This window comes from Tamandua tetradactyla, chromosome 3, assembly GCF_023851605.1.
Source record: "Tamandua tetradactyla isolate mTamTet1 chromosome 3, mTamTet1.pri, whole genome shotgun sequence".
In the NCBI taxonomy this organism is placed as follows: domain Eukaryota; kingdom Metazoa; phylum Chordata; class Mammalia; order Pilosa; family Myrmecophagidae; genus Tamandua; species Tamandua tetradactyla.
Genome location: NC_135329.1, coordinates 151,201,255 through 151,218,756, shown reverse-complemented (window position 1 = coordinate 151,218,756; position 17,502 = coordinate 151,201,255). Strand labels below are relative to the sequence as shown.

The 17,502-nt window shown below is 35.2% G+C and overlaps 1 protein-coding gene across 2 annotated transcripts in view; it reads left to right on the top strand.

Annotated features, from left to right (window-relative positions):
- The window catches only part of TTN (titin), a 279,196-nt gene that overhangs the window by 145,977 nt on the left and 115,717 nt on the right, over nt 1-17,502 (top strand). For both annotated transcript variants that reach the window (XM_077154303.1, XM_077154302.1), the window contains 31 exons: nt 2-85; nt 198-281; nt 364-447; nt 645-731; nt 891-974; nt 1,088-1,171; nt 3,245-3,328; nt 3,447-3,530; nt 3,643-3,723; nt 3,836-3,919; nt 4,033-4,113; nt 4,223-4,306; nt 4,390-4,473; nt 4,610-4,789; nt 4,919-5,002; nt 5,138-5,218; nt 5,344-5,421; nt 5,826-5,909; nt 6,433-6,513; nt 6,903-6,980; nt 7,182-7,259; nt 7,486-7,566; nt 9,022-9,105; nt 9,336-9,416; nt 9,955-10,032; nt 10,497-10,610; nt 11,988-12,056; nt 14,122-14,202; nt 15,125-15,199; nt 16,723-16,815; nt 17,268-17,330. In XM_077154303.1, coding sequence (XP_077010418.1) covers nt 2-85; nt 198-281; nt 364-447; nt 645-731; nt 891-974; nt 1,088-1,171; nt 3,245-3,328; nt 3,447-3,530; nt 3,643-3,723; nt 3,836-3,919; nt 4,033-4,113; nt 4,223-4,306; nt 4,390-4,473; nt 4,610-4,789; nt 4,919-5,002; nt 5,138-5,218; nt 5,344-5,421; nt 5,826-5,909; nt 6,433-6,513; nt 6,903-6,980; nt 7,182-7,259; nt 7,486-7,566; nt 9,022-9,105; nt 9,336-9,416; nt 9,955-10,032; nt 10,497-10,610; nt 11,988-12,056; nt 14,122-14,202; nt 15,125-15,199; nt 16,723-16,815; nt 17,268-17,330 — 2,652 coding nt within the window. The remainder of the gene's footprint in view (nt 1; nt 86-197; nt 282-363; nt 448-644; nt 732-890; nt 975-1,087; nt 1,172-3,244; nt 3,329-3,446; nt 3,531-3,642; nt 3,724-3,835; nt 3,920-4,032; nt 4,114-4,222; nt 4,307-4,389; nt 4,474-4,609; nt 4,790-4,918; nt 5,003-5,137; nt 5,219-5,343; nt 5,422-5,825; nt 5,910-6,432; nt 6,514-6,902; nt 6,981-7,181; nt 7,260-7,485; nt 7,567-9,021; nt 9,106-9,335; nt 9,417-9,954; nt 10,033-10,496; nt 10,611-11,987; nt 12,057-14,121; nt 14,203-15,124; nt 15,200-16,722; nt 16,816-17,267; nt 17,331-17,502) is intronic.

Genomic DNA, 17,502 nt, shown 5'->3' with positions numbered 1-17,502 from the left:
GTGCCAGAGGTCCCTAAAGAAGTTGTCCCTGAAAAGAAGGTGACTGTGATGCCTCCTAAAAAGCCAGAAGCCCCACCTGCTAAAGGTATCTGTCACTGACTGTAGACTTAAGAAAATGTAGCTCTTCTGCTCTTGAAAATATTTTGTTTTAGTGACTTTTTAAACTCCTAAATGTAATTTTACTAATATCTTTAAAGTGCCCGAGGTTCCTAAAGAAGTTGTTCCTGAAAAGAAAATTTCTGTGGCACCTCCTAAAAAGCCAGAGGCCCCACCTGCCAAAGGTAGTCCCTCCTACGTTGCTGTTTGATACTGTCCATTTTGTCTTTACCAAGTCTAATCATGAAACTACTAATATCTTTAAAGTGCCTGAGCCACCAAAAGCAGCTGTCCCAAAAAAGAAGGTGCCTGAGGTTATTCCCACAAAACCAGAAAGCCCACCCCCTGAAGGTAATGTCAAAGCTATATAAACTAGAGAAAAAAACTGCTCTTTTAAATAGAAAATTGTATGTATAATTCCTACTAGAGAAAAATTACCTAATTTTAAAAGAAAAAAATCTATAGCTATTCAGAATATATTGGTTTGTGATATGTTGCAGTTATCATTTGTTTTCACCTTCTCTAAACATGAAATGCTATTTTTGAAGTGCCTGAAGTGCCGCCAAAGGAACCCATCCCTGAAAAGAAAGTACCAGTGGCTCCTCCAAAAGTGCCAGAAGTCCCACCTGCTAAAGGTAATTATTCTTACATATTGCTAGTCACTTGTTTCAGGGGGCTGGGGAAAGCATGCATAGAAACTTTGCCAGTCTTACAAATTGTATTTTCTTGGGCAAATGTGTTGTTGGTACACCCCCTTTATAGTTTCTAACTAAAAGACACTAATATCTTCAAAGTTCCTGAGGCTCCTAAAGAAGTTGTACCTGAAAAGAAAGTCTCCATGGCTGTGCCCAAAAAACCAGAAGCCGCACCTGCTAAAGGTATTTATTTCCTTTGCCCAGTTAAGAAGAAAAGATATTGCCTTGTACTCTTAGCAATTATTGTAGTATGCCTTCACTGGTCATAAAATTTAAAAATACTAATATCTTTTAAGTACCTGAAGCTCCTCAAGAAGTTGTTCCAGAAAAGAAAATTCCCAAGGCACTGCCCAAAAAACCAGAAGCCCTCCCAGTAACAGGTACATGTCAGTCTAACTTTATTCTACAGAAGAAATATCTCTTTGGCTCTTGAAAACAATTTTAGTTCCTGCTCTTCCTCTAACCTAAGAGTAAAACTACTAATATCTTTCAAAGTGCCTGAAGTTCCTCAAGAAGTTATTCCAGAAAAGAAAATTCCCAAGGCACTACCCCAAATTCCAGAAGTCCCACCTGTCACAGGTATATGTTAACTCTGCCCTCTTTTACAGAAGTAATATCATTTCTACTATTGAAAACAGTTTTAGACTATTGCCCTCCATTAACCTAAGTGTAAAAATACTAATATCTTTCAAGTACCTGAAGTTCCTCCAGAAAAGAAAATTCCCAAGGCACCACCCAAAGAACCAGAAGTCCCAACTGTCACAGGTATATATTAACTCTGTCCTCTTCTGCAGAAGAAATATCTCTTCTGCTATTGAAAACAATTTTCAACTATTGCCGTTCATTAACCTAAGCATAAAACTACTAATATCTTTCAAGTGCCTGAAGTTCCTCAAGAAGTTTTTCCAGAAAAGAAAGTTCCCAAGGTACCACCAAAAAAACCAGAAGTCCCACCTGTCACAGGTACATGTAAACTCTGTCCTGTTCTATAGAAGAAATATCTCTTCTACTATTGAAAACAGTTTTAGATTATTGTCCTTCATTAACCTAAATATAAAACTACTAATATCTTTCAAGTGCCTGAAGTTCCTCAAGAAGTTACTCCAGAAAAGAAAATTCCCAAGGCACCACCCAAAGAACCAGAAGTCCCAACTGTCACAGGTATATATTAACTCTGTCCTCTTCTGCAGAAGAAATATCTCTTCTGCTATTGAAAACAATTTTCAACTATTGCCATTCATTAACCTAAGCGTAAAACTACTAATATCTTTCAAGTACCTGAAGTTCCTCAAGAAGTTATTCCAGAAAAGAAAGTTCCCAAGGTACCACCAAAAAAACCAGAAGTCCCACCTGTCACAGGTACATGTAAACTCTGTCCTGTTCTACAGAAGAAATATCTCTTCTACTATTGAAAACAGTTTTAAACTATTGCCATTCATTAACCTAAATATAAAACTACTAATATCTTTCAAGTACCTGAAGTTCCTCAAGAAGTTATTCCAGAAAAGAAAATTCCCAAGGCACCACCCAAAACTCAAGTCCCACCTGTCACAGGTATATGTTAACTCTGCCCTCTTCTGCAGAAGAAATAGCTCTTCTACTATTGAAACCAGTTTTAGACTATTGATATTCATTAACCTAAGTGTAAAACTACTAATATCTTTCAAGTGCCTGAAGTTCCTCAAGAAGTTGTTCCAGAAAAGAAAATTCCCAAGGCACCACCCAAAAAACCAGAAGTCCCACCTGTCACAGGTACATGTTAACTCTGCCACCTTCTGCAGAAGAAATATTTCTTCTATTATTGCAAACAGTTTTAAACTATTGCCATTCATTAACCTAAGCATAAAATTACTAATATCTTTCAAGTGCCTGAAGTTCCCCAAGAAGTGTTCCCAGAAAAGAGAGTTCCCAAGACACCGCCCAAAAAACCAGAAGTCCAACCTGTCACAGGTATATGTTGACTCTGTCCCCATCTGCAGAAGAAATATCTCTTCTTTTGAAACAATTTTAATCCATTGCTCTTCATTAACCTAAGTATAAAACTACTAATATCTTTCAAGTGCCTGAAGTTCCTCAAGAAGTTGTTCCAGAAAAGAAAGTTCCCAAGGCACCACCCAAAAAACCAGAAGCCCAGCCAATTACAGGTACTTGTTACCTCTGGTCCTTATTCTACAGAAGAAATATCTATTCTGCTCTTGAAAACCTTTTCTGTTTATTGGCTTATTAACCTAAATGTAAAACCACTAATATCTTTTAAGTGCCTGAAGTTCCTCAGGAAATTAGCCTTGAAAAGAAAGCATCAGTGACACTTCCTCAAAAGCCTGAAGTCCCACCTGTCAAAGGTATTCTCACTGACGTTAGGCTAAAAAAGATGTAGCGCTTCTGTTCTTAAAGGTATTTTGCTCTAGTGGTTTTCATAACTCCTAAAGGTCATTTTACTAATATCTTTAAAGTGCCTGAGGCGCCCAAAGAAGTTGTCCCTGAAAAGAAAGTACCAGTGGCACCTCCTAAAAAGCCAGAAGCCCCACCTGCTAAAGGTATCTGTCACTGACCTTAGACTTAAGAAGACATAGCTCTTCTGCTCTTGAAAATATTTTGTTCTCGTGATTTTTCAACCCTCCCCCACCAAATGCTATTTTACTAATATCTTTAAAGTGCCTGAGGTTTCTGAAGAAGTGGTCCTTGAAAAGAAAGTACCAGTGGCTCCTCCTAAAAAGCCAGAGGCCCCACCTGCTAAAGGTATTTGTCACTGACCTTAGGCTTAAGAAAATGTAGCTCTTCTGCTCTTGAAAATATTTTGTTCCTACGGTTTTAATAAGTGCTAAATATTATTTTACTAATATCTTTAAAGTGCCTGAAGTTCCTAAAGAAGTTCCTGAAAAGAAAGTACCAGTGGCACCTCCTAAAAAGCCAGAAGCCCCACCTGCTAAAGGTATCTGTCACTGCACATAGGCTTAGGAAAATGTAGCTCTTCTGCTCTTGAAAATATTTTGTTCTAGTGACTTTTTTCACTCCTAAATGTAATTTTACTAATATCTTTGAAGTGCCCGAGGTTCCCGAAGAAGTTGTCCCTGAAAAGAAAGTGCCTGTGATGCCCCCTAAAAAGCCAGAGGCCCCACCTGCCAAAGGTATTTATCACTGATCTTAGACCTAAGAAGATATAAGCACTTCTGCTTTTGAAAATATTTTGTTCTCATGGTTTTAATAACTCCTAATTGTTGTTTTACTGGTATCTTTAAAGTGCCTGAGGTTCCCAAAGTGGTCCCTGAAAAGAAAGTGCCTGTGACGCCTCCTAAAAAGCCAGAAGTCCCCCCTGCTAAAGGTATCTGTTACTGACCTTAGACTTAAGAAGACATAGCTCTTCTCTTGAAAATATTTTGTTCTTGTGATATCCATAACCACTAAATTTCACTTTACTAACATCTTTGAAGTGCCCGAGGTTCCTAAAGAAGTTGTCCCTGAAAAGAAAGTCCCTGTGACGCCTCCTAAAAAGCCTGAAGTCCCACCAGTGAAAGGTATTCACCCCCACGTTGCTGTGCTTGATACCGCGTGTCTGTCTTTACCAAGTGTAATCATGAAACTACTAATATCTTTAAAGTGCCTGAGGTGCCAAAAGCAGCTGTCCCAGAAAAGAAGATGCCTGAAATAATTCCCCTCAAACCAGAAAGTCCACCCCCAGCAGGTAATAATGAGACTATCCAAACTAATATTTTTTGAAAAAAGAAAAATTATATTCTTAGCATTACAAAATTCTTTTGCAAAATATTTTGTATGCAGTAATCCATTCTAGCCTGAAAATGAGCTTGTGTCTTTAAAAGCAGAAGAGGAGCCGGAGGAAATTGTCCTGGAAGAGGCTCCGGCTGAAGTCATTGAGGAGCCCCCGGCTGAAGTCATTGAGGAGCCCCCGGCTGAAGTCATTGAGGAGCCCCCGGCTGAAGTCATTGAGGAGCCCCCGGCTGAAGTCATTGAGGAGCCGGAGCCCGCCCCTCCTCCAAAAGGTACTAGGACAGCGCTGCTGGGATTCCTCAGCCAATCAATTTTGCCCCCAAATTCTGGACAATATGAGCTTTCTGAATGTTTCTCATTCATCTTCTCTGCTTCTAAAACATAAATTCTAACATCTTTAGTGACTGAGCCACCTCCGAAACCCGTGCCAGAAAAGAAACCACCTGCTGTCATTCCCAAAAAACCTGAGCCACCACCAGCAAAAGGTATTTCTCACTACAACTAAATTCCTACAAAAGAATGTTGGTCTTTAAGATATGATATTCTGGTTTTTGCTCTATTTAATGATTTCCGTATGTCATTAGAACTGTTAGCTTAACAATTACTAATATCTTGTAAAGTGCCCGAGGTGCCCAAGAAAGTTGTTCCTGAAAAGAAAGCGCCTCCTGTGGTTCCCAAGAAAGAAGCCCCACCTGTTAAAGGTAGGTGTAGCCTTCCACCTTTTGATGGGGATAGAAAAAGCAGCTTCCAAATGTTTTGTTCTGTGTAAATGTAATGAATGTTAACCAGTGATCTCCATAATGTTAAAATACTAATATCTTTAAAGTGCCTGAAGCACCTAAAGAAGTTGTTCCAGAAAAGAAAGTAGCTGTTCCCAAAAAGCCGGAAGTCCCCCCAGCCAAAGGTATGCTTCACTGACGGGATTTTGCAGAAGCTCATCACTCTTGGTCTCAGAAGTTACCTTATCATAGGAAACCCTGTTTTGTTTTGTTTTGTTTTGCCATTCCTCTTATATTCACAACTATGAAACTGCTATTCTAGATGTGTAGGGTTTAAATGTTTTAAGCAGCATCATTTTTCTTTAAACGGATGTATTGATTATGCACATTGGAAGAGTTTACTTTTGCAATTTTGTTGTTCTTCATAGGCCACATTTTCCTCCTCCAGTGTGTTGATCGAAGACTTTATTGTGAATTTTGTTCTTGTATCTGTTCCCTAAGTTACTTGAAAAACATGTGAGCTAGATGTGATGTAAATTTCATATATTTCTCAACTACTCAAAAGTAAAACTAAATAATATCTTTAAAGTGCCAGAGTTGCCAAAGAAACCTGTTTTAGAAGAGAAGCCAGCCGTTCCTGTTCCTAGGAAAGTGGAGTCTCCTCCTCCAGAAGGTACATGCAAGCCCATTAATAAGTTTCCATTTTTAACTTAAGCTCTGTTCCTCTTCCTCTCTGATACATAGACTCTGTGACAGGGGGTCTTCTTGAGTTTTGGGTGGTGCCTTGGGAGTTTTCTTTCCTGGAGTAACTTTTCTTCCCTTTAATTATTTGTCTTACTTCATCACTTTTAATTAAGCCCTGGTCCAGTATCTCTTTTGGGTTTACAGTCATAAGTATATACATAGAGCATAGTAAGCAATATTTAACTGAGCTGTTCAAATGTACTCAGAAAGTAAGATGGGAGAGCCATAAAAGTAGAAATGACATTAAACACTGACTGAGTTTAGCAAGCATTCAAATTGACAGAAATGAAAGTTAGGACAGGTAAGATAAATTGCATCTTTAAAAAAAAAAATAAGGGGAGAATTCAACTGAAAGAAGGAAAAATCGAGATTTCTGTTTTTGGTACTTGGGGCATGTGCATTTTAGAATATTGTTTCAGACACTGAAATAAAATTAACTAATATCTTTAAAGTATATGAGGAACCTGAGGAGATTGTTCCAGAAGAGCCAGTTCCTGTTGCCGAAGAGGAACCAGAAGCTCCACCACCAGCAGGTACAAGTCAAGAGCCACTGACTGGGAAAATACAGTCACTTGACTTTTATGGCTATTATATATCTTCTTTGAGGTAAAATGTCAGTCTTCCATCTCTTTGCTTGAAGTTCTATCTCACTGGCAAAAACAAGTTACTTGAGCGCCACGGTGGCTCAGTGGCAGAATTCTTGCCTGCCATGCTGGAGCCCTGGGTTCATTTCCCAGTGCCTGCCCATGCCAAAAAGAAGTTACTTGAACACATAAAATTTTGGTCCTATAGAATTTCACTATGTGCATATCAAAGAAATACATGTGATTTTTTTTATTCATCCATCAGCAGTAAACTTTCTTTAGAGTAGCTTTAAACTTGAGTAATCACCTGACCCTAAAAGAAATTCCTATCTTTCAAGTACCTGAAGAGCCCAAGAAGATTGTCCCAGAAAAGAAAGTTCCTGTAGTCAAAAAACCAGAAGCTCCACCTCCTAAAGGTACTTACGGTAAAATAAGCATCTACTTCATTTTTGTGTGTTGTCTAAAATTTGACACTCTTTCCTTTTTATGTACCGTGCTGTATTCTGTGTTTGTTAACTGTTATCTATATGTATGGAGTCAAACAGACTTTTAAAATTAATCTCTGTATAGTGCATCTTGCAATTTTATAGTATTAAATGTCACTAATATCTTTAAAGTACCTGAGATGCCAAAGAAAGTTGTCCCAATGAAGAAGGTCCCAACTGTTAAGAAGCCAGAAACACCAGCAGCTGAAGGTATTCATGTCATCCTTGATGTAATTTTTTTAAATTTACTCTGGGGTTTCCAAGTGCAGCCCAATATGTTGTCCTTCTTGTTACTGCATACACAGGGTAAAAAATGTCCTTATTTTGTTTCCATTATTTTTGAGGCTGTCCCGTTAATTATAGATTTCTTTTTATTCTTAACATTTTTTAATGTTTTCAAATTACCTTTTTAAAAATAAAACTAATCTCTTCAAAGTGCCTGAGATACCCAAGAAGCTTGTTCCAGTAAAGAAAGAACCTGTGCCTGTTACCAAAAAACCAGAAGTCCCAGAAAAAGGTACTTAACAAAAAGCAAAATGAAAATTTCTCTGACAGTTATCTGAGCATTTTAATAGTTCTTAGACCAAAAAAAGTATTGAGTGTGAGTCCTGCAAAACTCCATTTCAAGGAAAGAGGAAAAGGGACAATAATGAGGGCAAAGAAAGAAAATGGAACAGACAAGTGGGAGGGGAAAAATGAATGCGATTCAGTTGTGCCATGATTTAGTACATTGTTACATGTGGGGGAGAGGAAGTTCTCTCCTTCATGTGTAGAACAGCTTAATTCAGTATATTTTGTTGAATATTTACTATGAGACACTATGTTAGAAAAGATTTTAAAGACTTGGGATCTCACCTTCAAGGAACTTAAATCTGGTGAAAGGAAAGAACAGGAAGTACCACACAACTCTAACACAGGCAGGACCTACAAACTGAGTACAAAGGGCTACAGAAACACTGATCAAGTGAAGCTTAACTCAGACAGAGGCATCAGGGAAAGCTGTGTGATGATGTAGAATTTGAATTTTGATAGATTTTTACATGTAGAAATTGAGGAGATGGTATCCTAAGCAAAGGGAAGAGCAAAGAAGTAGAGGTTAGAAGCATCTTCCAGGATTGTCAAATAAATTTGCATAATTTGAGTATGGATGGTAAAGATAAAACATTATAAATATTGAAGTAATAATCTATAGTTCTCTGAATGTTAATCTGAGATTTGTACTTCATTCCTTAGACAATGAGAAACCTCAAAGGTTTTGAAGCAGGTATACAAAATGATAGGAATTTGACTACAAAGATAACTGGCAGCAAGTTTAATGCTATTGGAAGACAGCGATGATAGCAAAAAGCTGCTGCAGTTATTTAAGGCCATTAAGAGTTGGACTAGATTGGCAGTGGTAGAAATAAAAAAGAAAAGAAAAGGACTGAATTTGAGATAGATGGAGATTGAGTTGCCAGGACTTGGTGCCTGTTATCTAAGCAGTTAGGGAACTACAAAAGCCCATGATAATTGTGAGGATTGAAGCTAGATGACCAAAGAATGGTGCGTGGAATCCCTGAACTGATACAATGACTGTATATTTTACTTCTCGAGTATGGAAAGTTGGAAATGTGCATCTGGAGGGTAGGAAAGAAATCAGGCCTAGAGATGTAAATAAGAAATCATTCACATGGAGATAAGAGTTGAGGGTGCAGGAGTGAATTTTCAGAGATTATAAAGCAAATAGGAAAGAGCATGAAAGATCAGTGAAGGAACACCTACATTCGAGGGCTAACAGGAAGAGAAGCACATGAAGAAGTCTGGGAAGATGCATGTATAAAATTAGGAGGACCAAATTAGGCATGTGCCATGCTTCAGAAGCCGTTATCCCCATGAAATCTTATAAGATGAAGCTCTATTCTTTGTCTGCTCTTTGTATAATCTTGCACATCTTCTAAACTCTTAATAGTAAACAAAATCAATATTTTTTAAGTGCTTGAACTGCCTGAGGAAATCGTCCCCCTAAAGAAAGTGTTCATTCCTATCCAAGAAGCCCCAGAAGCTCTCCCTGCCCAAGGTACATAACTGCTCTATAAATCTTGGAAAATGACAAATGTCTTCATCATTTTGATGTAACTGTAGATGGTCTTATGTATTTGTCTGTTCTCTGATTTATGTTTTGAAATTATTGATATTTGGAGGTCATATGAAAAGCGTGTTATAGAGTGAACTAGGTTTATGCATAATTTAGCAGTTGCAGTATTTTATTCTGAATGCACTCTAAAATAAAATACTATGTTTCTTAAGTTGAAGCGTCTGCTGAGGAAATAATGTATGAAGAAAAAGCAGCTATAACCATTGCTAGAAAAGAGACGCCCCCTGTTGAAGGTACATATACAAATATAAATTTTTAAATCTCTTGAAAACTCTTGTTAGAAATACAAAAGTATTGATAAGATGGTACACCTTCTTGAAATTATATACAAAAGTATTCCAGCGTGTTTGTATGTTATATTTTTAAATACACTTTTCTTAAATTAGAACCTTTCATTTAACTATTGTAGATGGTAATTATAAATTCTAAAAGGTACAGTTAACTGAGGCAAAACTGGAATAATTCATTGTATCCTCAAGTGATCACCCAGTGTCAAATTATAAATTATAAATATCTCATTCACCAACATCCATCAAATAAACTAGTTTTTAATGGATGGAATCTAAGGATGAACTTCTCTCATTCAAAATTTAGAACAGCTCAATTCAGCTGTTTTAATAGAAAGTACAAATTTAAAAAATGGAAATCTTACCTCTTTTCTATTTGAGTTGTATAAATTGTGCAACTGTAACCTTTGCATCCACGTGAAATTTGTATGAATCTTTATGAAGACATGTACAATCTCATATCCTTTGTCAACATTCTTTAAAGAACATGAAGTCGAAAAGTACATTGAACCAGAAGAACCTGAACCTGAGCCAAAGCCAGAAGAAAAAATACCAGTACCAGGTATTCGATTAATCAGACTTAAATCTTAAATCTATCACATAGAGCGTTCTTCTTGAAATGTGTGTGGTTCATGTCATTTTATCTATATAATAGGTCTCTGTACATCTGTATGTAAGATGTTCTTTTTTGTTTGTGTGTGCCGTTCATTCTTACGTTTCCATGTAATCTTTACTGGGTATCTCATGTCAAATGTGGCTTATCTGGGTGTTTCATTTGTTATTTTTATAGATGTTTGGTTATATTTCTCATTTTCTGTGCACCAGTGTTCATATTTGTTGTATATTTGTTTATATTTCTCATTTTCTGTGCACCAGTGTTCATATTTGTTTTATATTGGACATTGATCTTACGTATCTAAAAAATACAAACTTTTTACTTTAAATATATGTATATATACACACATATATAAATTTAAATTTCTAATTTAAAACATCTACTGACACTTCTGCAATACTGTTTTCAAGAACCGGAACCTGAAAAGAAGGTTATTGAGAAACCAAAACTCAAACCAAAGCCTCCAGCTCCTTCTCCTGCTCCACCCAAAGAAGACGTGAAGGAGAAAATGTTCCAACTTAAAGGTACAGAAAGCCACCTCCAAAGTGTTATCAATCTGTTTCACATTTCTACGCCATCATTTGAAATGGTGCTTGAAAGAAATATCTTATTTTGGGAAGTGTGCATTTTTAGGATTATCATGCTGTAATATGCGTGTATTGCATAGAGACCTGTGTTTCTCTGCTACCCCAGAGGCCCTGGTTTGCCTTCTCAAGCCATGGCTGCTGCCCCAAGTGTCAGAATGTGCATTTTAGCTTCAGCTTATGATATCTCGGTGCAAGTGGCTGCCCGACTAACTTTCTTACACGGAGCTGGGAGAAAGGGTTTTCTGATTTCAGAGTCTGATTGCTATGTATGTACATCTTGGAGGTCTTATGCATGTGGAATGTGTAAGAAATCTTTAAAATTTATAAATCTATAAAAGCCAAAACTTTGTTCTTCAATAATTTCTTATCCTTTGACTATATAAAGGACAAGATATATAAGTAATATATTTACGGTGTCCAGTAACTGATAGGTGCTCGTGCACATAAGCTTTCCGAAAGCTTATGGGAAACCTGCTACTGCTTCTCTTTTTTTTCTTTTTTTGCAACTTAAAAAAAAGTCCAATTGTGTTCTGTGGTGGTTCTCAGGGTAGCTGGAAAGAGTGGTTCTGAATACATTTGACTTCCAGCATCTTTCCTCATTGTTAAATTTCCCTTCATTCTTTTGTGATTTTAATTTGGATTGATGTAATATGTCTTAGTTTTTAAAATATCGACATCTTTAAAAGTGGAAATAAACTTAGAAAACATATCATTCTTTCAATAAAAATAATTTGTGATGTGGGATTTTCCATTCTAAAAGTAACCTAGATATAAGCTTAGATGAGCATTTTGTCCATACTTACCTACATGTCTACAAAGTCAAAAATCTCCCAAAGTGAGACATTGCTTCTAGTAACTCTTGCCTCTCTACAACCCTCCTGCCTAGTAGGGGGACCTTCTGATATTTTAAGCCAGTTGCACAGAAAAGGGGGAGCACCCTTTAAAAGGTCACCTGTCTGCAGATTGAAACGCTGTGAGGAGAAAAAAAAACCTCCATGAGGTCACACATTTAAATACATTTCCTTTAATGTAAAATTCATATTCAAAGTAAAATTTCTTCTTCCTGTGCAGAACAAAAATTATCTTCTTTCTCAGCCAGTCTTTAATTTACTACTTAACTTTGGAGTAAAATTTCCATGTGATTTCATGGTTTGAATGGTTCTTCAGTGTTCTTTGGTAGCTCTTCTTGATTGTTATTAATGCTTTCTGATTATTAGCAAAGCTTGAGTTTGAGTCTTGAAGTAGGAGTTTAATCATTTGCTTCTGATTGGATTAAATATACAAATAATAAAACTAAGATCATATTCTTTAAAGCTGTTTCAAGGAGAAAAGTTCCTGAAAAACCTGAAGTTCCGGAAAAAGTGGAGCTTACACCTCTGAAAGGTATTTCGCAGTCTGGAAAATGCATCCATATGTTGTATCCCTTCATCTGATTCATTGCTCTTCCTGCTTCCATAGAACACTTTTTTCACCCCCCCCAGAAAAAAGATCATAGTAGTCTCAATTATTTCTTTTATTTTTGTGGCTTTTATGGTCTTGGCTCATAAGTGTTGCTTCCTTTGTCTCCCATCAATTTTGTATATTGCATGAATAGATATTGTTTCTCTTTGTCCTATCCACTTATATCTTCTTGAATTTTCCTTAACTTAAAAATATCAAACTTTACTGACTAGGTGCTATCAGGAGACATCTTGGTTAAAATACTGAGAGCTCACAGTAGAAAGCTTTAGCATTTCACCTGGACATTAGCATCTTAGCTAGTGTTATAAGCACTAAAAATAAGTCATACCCATCTTCTGTAATAAAATGACCTGTAAATATCAAAGGATTTCCTCCCAGCTTTCCTGTCAGATTCTTCTCACTGGCTCCAAGAATGTCTCAGGTATCTAGATCTCATATTTTAGGAAAATTCCATATTTACTGCTGGTCATTTTTCAACACTTATTTTTCTTTAAACAGTATTTCCCTATATAAAATTAAACCCTGAAGAAAAGAAAATCACAAAAGCTTCTAAAATTTCTCTTAAAAATAAAATTAGTTTTTATAGTAAGTGTTGTTGGTAGCAATGTTCTGTTTAAGTAATCAGTGAATCCAGGCTCAGAAGTGGGGTTGCTGATTCACACAGGGATTTTGGACAAAAAAAAAAATCACCCATGTGAATATGCATCTCCTAATTTATATATGGAGATTACAGAACAATGTTACCATGGAAATTAACTGGTAAAGAATTATTATAAAGCTACTTGTAAACATTAGAATGGCATGTAATGACAGGCAGTAGCTTTAAAAGTAATAGCTACTTTTACTGTCTTTGTACCTGAGTCTCACAAGTCAGTAAGACCTTAAAAATAAAATGCTAATATAGAAAAACAAATTAACAGATATGTTTTCACTATGTCCATTGTGTAAATAAAGGAAGTGTGTGTTATGCCATCCCAACTCATATTAATTAGATGCTCTCTGTATTTGTTCTCTCCAAGTTCAATCAATGAAAGTGATTACCTGTTAAGAATGTTAACTCTAAATGGTTTTAAGTGCTGGTATAATTTATCATGGATAAAAATGTTAATGTTTAACTCTGCAGTTTTTATTCAAAATACTTGATATTAGAAAAAAATCATTATTTAAAATGTGAACTTTATTTATTTGCCTTTTGTATATGTAGATTTTTGAAGAGTTAAGCAAGGTTATCTTTACTGTGTAAAACTATTTAATGAATTATAAATGTCTTTCTTAAAGGAAGATTTTATGGAAATAGCTAAGAAGTTAAGATTTCATATAAATGAACAAATAAAACAGCATTATTTCACAAGGAAACCTTAAGAATAGATAATCCTCTTTTGTTCAGAAAGTGATATGTGGCTTTTCCCCCAACATCATGGTAATTAATTGGATCCCTTGGCTTTCTTTTTCTGTCAAGGAAGAGGACTGTATAATGAGGCTAACACCTGCCAATATAACCTCAATATAATTAATGATTGGAGAGATACCATTGTAGATTTGGGCAATCTAAAATTGTAGATTAAGGGGCGGACCATGGTGGTTCAGCAGGCAAGAATGCTTGCCTGCCATGCCAGAGGACCCGGGTTCGATTCCCAGTGCCTGCCCATGTAAAATTGTAGATTAGGGCAAAGATGCCCTTAGGAACCCTCTAATTTGATGAGAGATTTATAAAGACAGTATAGAACAACATTTTCTACACTCATTTCAGATGAATATGTTTGCCTGATGTTAATGTAGTTGAATTTCACCCCTCGGTTAAGTACACATTGGCAGAAGAAATAACTTGAACTGCACTATGTGCCTTTAAATCCTGTGATACTTACCTTCAGCAAAAATTGTTAGTTGATGTACTATAGATAACTAATTTTTAGAGAAACATTTTTCTTGTTAAAATTTAGTTTTTTATATGAATTCACTTCACATTTTGAAATCATATTCTTTTAAGTGCCTGGAGCTGAAAAGAAAGTTCGTAAATTACTTCCTGAACCTAAACCTCAACCAAAGGAAGAAGTTGTTCTGAAAAGTGGTAGAGTATTTTTCAATCATTGTATCAACTTTAAATATATAAAAAATACACTGGAAAGCCCACAAAATGTTTCTGTCCCTTGGTTTTCTGTGAAGTAGATTCTCTATTTACCAAAATTCATTTATAGTTGCATTGAAAATTTAAAAGGCTACTGTTACCAGGTATTTTTTTAAAAAGGGAACAGAAATTTTGTGAGCATTCACAATTTTTTGAAACTCACAATGTTAATAGATATAACTGAATTGGTATTATTGTCAACTAATAATAATGCCATGACTGTCATTTTCCTAATTAAATTATGTAGTCAATACTCAAAACCTATTAAACACTTTATACTACGCCAAATTATATAAGCCTAAATTCAGTGTTTAGTATTAAAGCATGACACAGGGTCACCAAAACTAATAAGTAATGTTTTTTTCTAAACTGACCATTTATTTCCTACTAATGAAATATCGAGAACTAGAAGCAAGATATTTGAAAAAGAAACTCTTAATGTGATCTTCACATAAAATTGCTGATCTCTAGCCTACATTTCTTTAAATATCTATACTCAAATAAACTTTATATTTCTTATTTAAATAATCCTCTTCTCATTAAATTATAACACTGAATTATTATGAGAATTTATTGCTATTTAAATTATTCATTTTGTGTTTGGGACATTTCTGTCATAGACTTCTCTCTGAATAGACTCTCTATCTTGACAGGTTTAAAATGCCCCTGAGTACAATTCTAATTAATACAACAACCTTTGATTTAAGAAAATAAAAGCATTTTTAGTATAAATGCTAATACCTCAGTCCACTAAGTTGCATGATTTTCATTTTCCTTGCTTTGAACATTATTTACATTTGTCAAGCTTATTCAACATCTTCATTAGTTTGTCTTGGTTTACATGTAAACCTTTTTTTCTTTTAAGTTCTAAGAAAAAGACCAGAAGAAGAAGAACCTAAAGTAGAACCTAAAAAAGTAGAAAAAATCAAAAAACCTGTAGGTAAGAATCTCAGTGACAATTTGTGAAATTGTGTTTTAACAAAATGGACACATAAAAGGTTTATCTTGTAAACATGAATGGAGTTAGATACACACATGGCTTCATATTTCACCTATTATATAGTCTGTGTTTTCCATTGTCTGCTTTATGTTTAAATATTTTTATAATTTCTAAATTCATTCATGTATTTCCTTGCACTTCATTCTGACTTTGCCACTTAAGGTCTTCACCAGTGGAAATGATCAAGTTGTCTGCAGGAATAACTTTATGGGAGGGTGTCAGCAAATGTTTCATAAAATTTAGGGCTTTTAAAAAGGGGGTTGACTTTTAGCATTAACCTATTTCCAAAGAGTGCAATCATTGGAAACTATTGTAGAAGTGATTGAGAATGGGAGGACTTTGGGGGTTGAGACAGTGGTACAAGTAAATGAATAAAAGAAAGAAAAATAAATTGGGGCAAAGTCATCAAGAGAAAATTGAAGTTAATAATAATAGAAAATAAAAGTTAATAATAGAAATTGATAGTCTATAAGGTTTTCTTAAAAACCCATCAATATGACTCCATGGCATCAACAATTCTTACCAAAAGGGGGAAAAGAAGTGTAATTAATAAACTATCAGTAGCAGAGAGAGTTCAATAGACTTGAGAGGCTACTCTGAAGGTTGCTTTTATGCAAGCTTTACGTAAACCTTGCTACCTATCATAACCTGCCAACCCCCAATTGGGACCATTCCAGCCAATCCTAAAGACCACCTAGAGCAATATATAAGATTCCCTGGTCCAGATAAGTCCTGGAACCTAGCCCAGCCTCTCCAGAACATCAGATAGTTCCATCTCCCTACTCCATATTAGTGACAGACCCTTCCAATATCAAAAATTTAGAATGGCCATAGCCCAAACACCCCTAAAGAGAGGGATGGAAGGATCAAGAGTAATGATGGAGTTATACAGAGAAGATAGGATTTAACAAATGAATATGAATGCTGAATCATTAAATTGATATTTCTTTTAGTCTCTGGTATTTTAGAGCAGCTAGAAGTAAAAACCTAAAATTGTGAAATTGTAACCCATGTCAAAGTCTGAAATATGTTTTACAACTAATTGTGGTGCTGTGCTTGGAAATCTATAGCTTTTTGGTAAATATGTTATTTTTCACAAAAAAAGAAAAAGAAAAAAGAAAAAAGTCAATTATGCTGGTGAAAATATAAGTAAAACCTCTAGCCTCCTATATTCCGGAGCATCTAGAAGGAAAAATATGAGAGGATCGTATGGTAGCCCATGACAAGCTCTGAGATCTGTCTTCTAACTAGTTGCTGAAGAGGGCTTTGAAACTATTGCTTTTTTATTTCTTTGCTTTGTATATATGTTATACTATTCAATAAAAATAAATTTTTAAGTAACAAAAAAAACCATCAATAGAACTATTGAAAAATAAATTTTTTGATCTGATATTTCAGATCAGTTTACTTCTAAATATTCCATTCTTAAAATAATACTTTAAAATAAACATATTATCTTAAAGTGCCAGAACCACCTCCAAAAGCTGCTGAAGAAGTTGAGGCACCTCCAGCTCCTGTTACAAAAAGGGAAAAGAAAATTCCTGAACCAGTAAAAGGTACAAACCTACTGACACTTTCTTAATTGTCTCTAAAATTACAAATATGCATAATTTGAAATGTTATTACACTGGCATTAAGATTTGAACATGACTTAATCTGATTATCACACACAGCTTAATTCTCTTTACAATTTTACTCTCATGTGCAATTGGCTAATAATCACCCATTCATGAAATAAATTACTACATTTTAAACACTAAAGAGAAATATATTTACAGACAATGGAATGAATATAACAGCATTAGAACCAATAAAATTGCTTTACTGTATTATTCAAATATATTATTTAAAATGGAAAATAAACTTAGATCAAATACTGGATTTGATCACTATATGTGCATATATTCCAATATCTTCCAAGGTACTTTAAGTCGTAATTTTGGGTTTGACTTTTAAAAAATCTTCAGAAATACTGTGTTAATCTGTTTATTGTTACAAATTATTTTAGTGCCTGAAATTAAGCCGCCAATACCTCTCCCTGCACCTGAACCAAAACCAAAGCCTGAACCAGGTAAGCAAGCTTATCTTTAACGCCAGCAGCTTGCTCCTTTACACGTCACAGAGATAATTTGTATTTACTAAGAAAAACTAAATGAAAGTCAGTATAAAAAACAGAACAAACAAAAAGAAAAAAAGAAAGAAAATAAATGTCGGTATACATCAAATTTAGTTTCAATATGCTT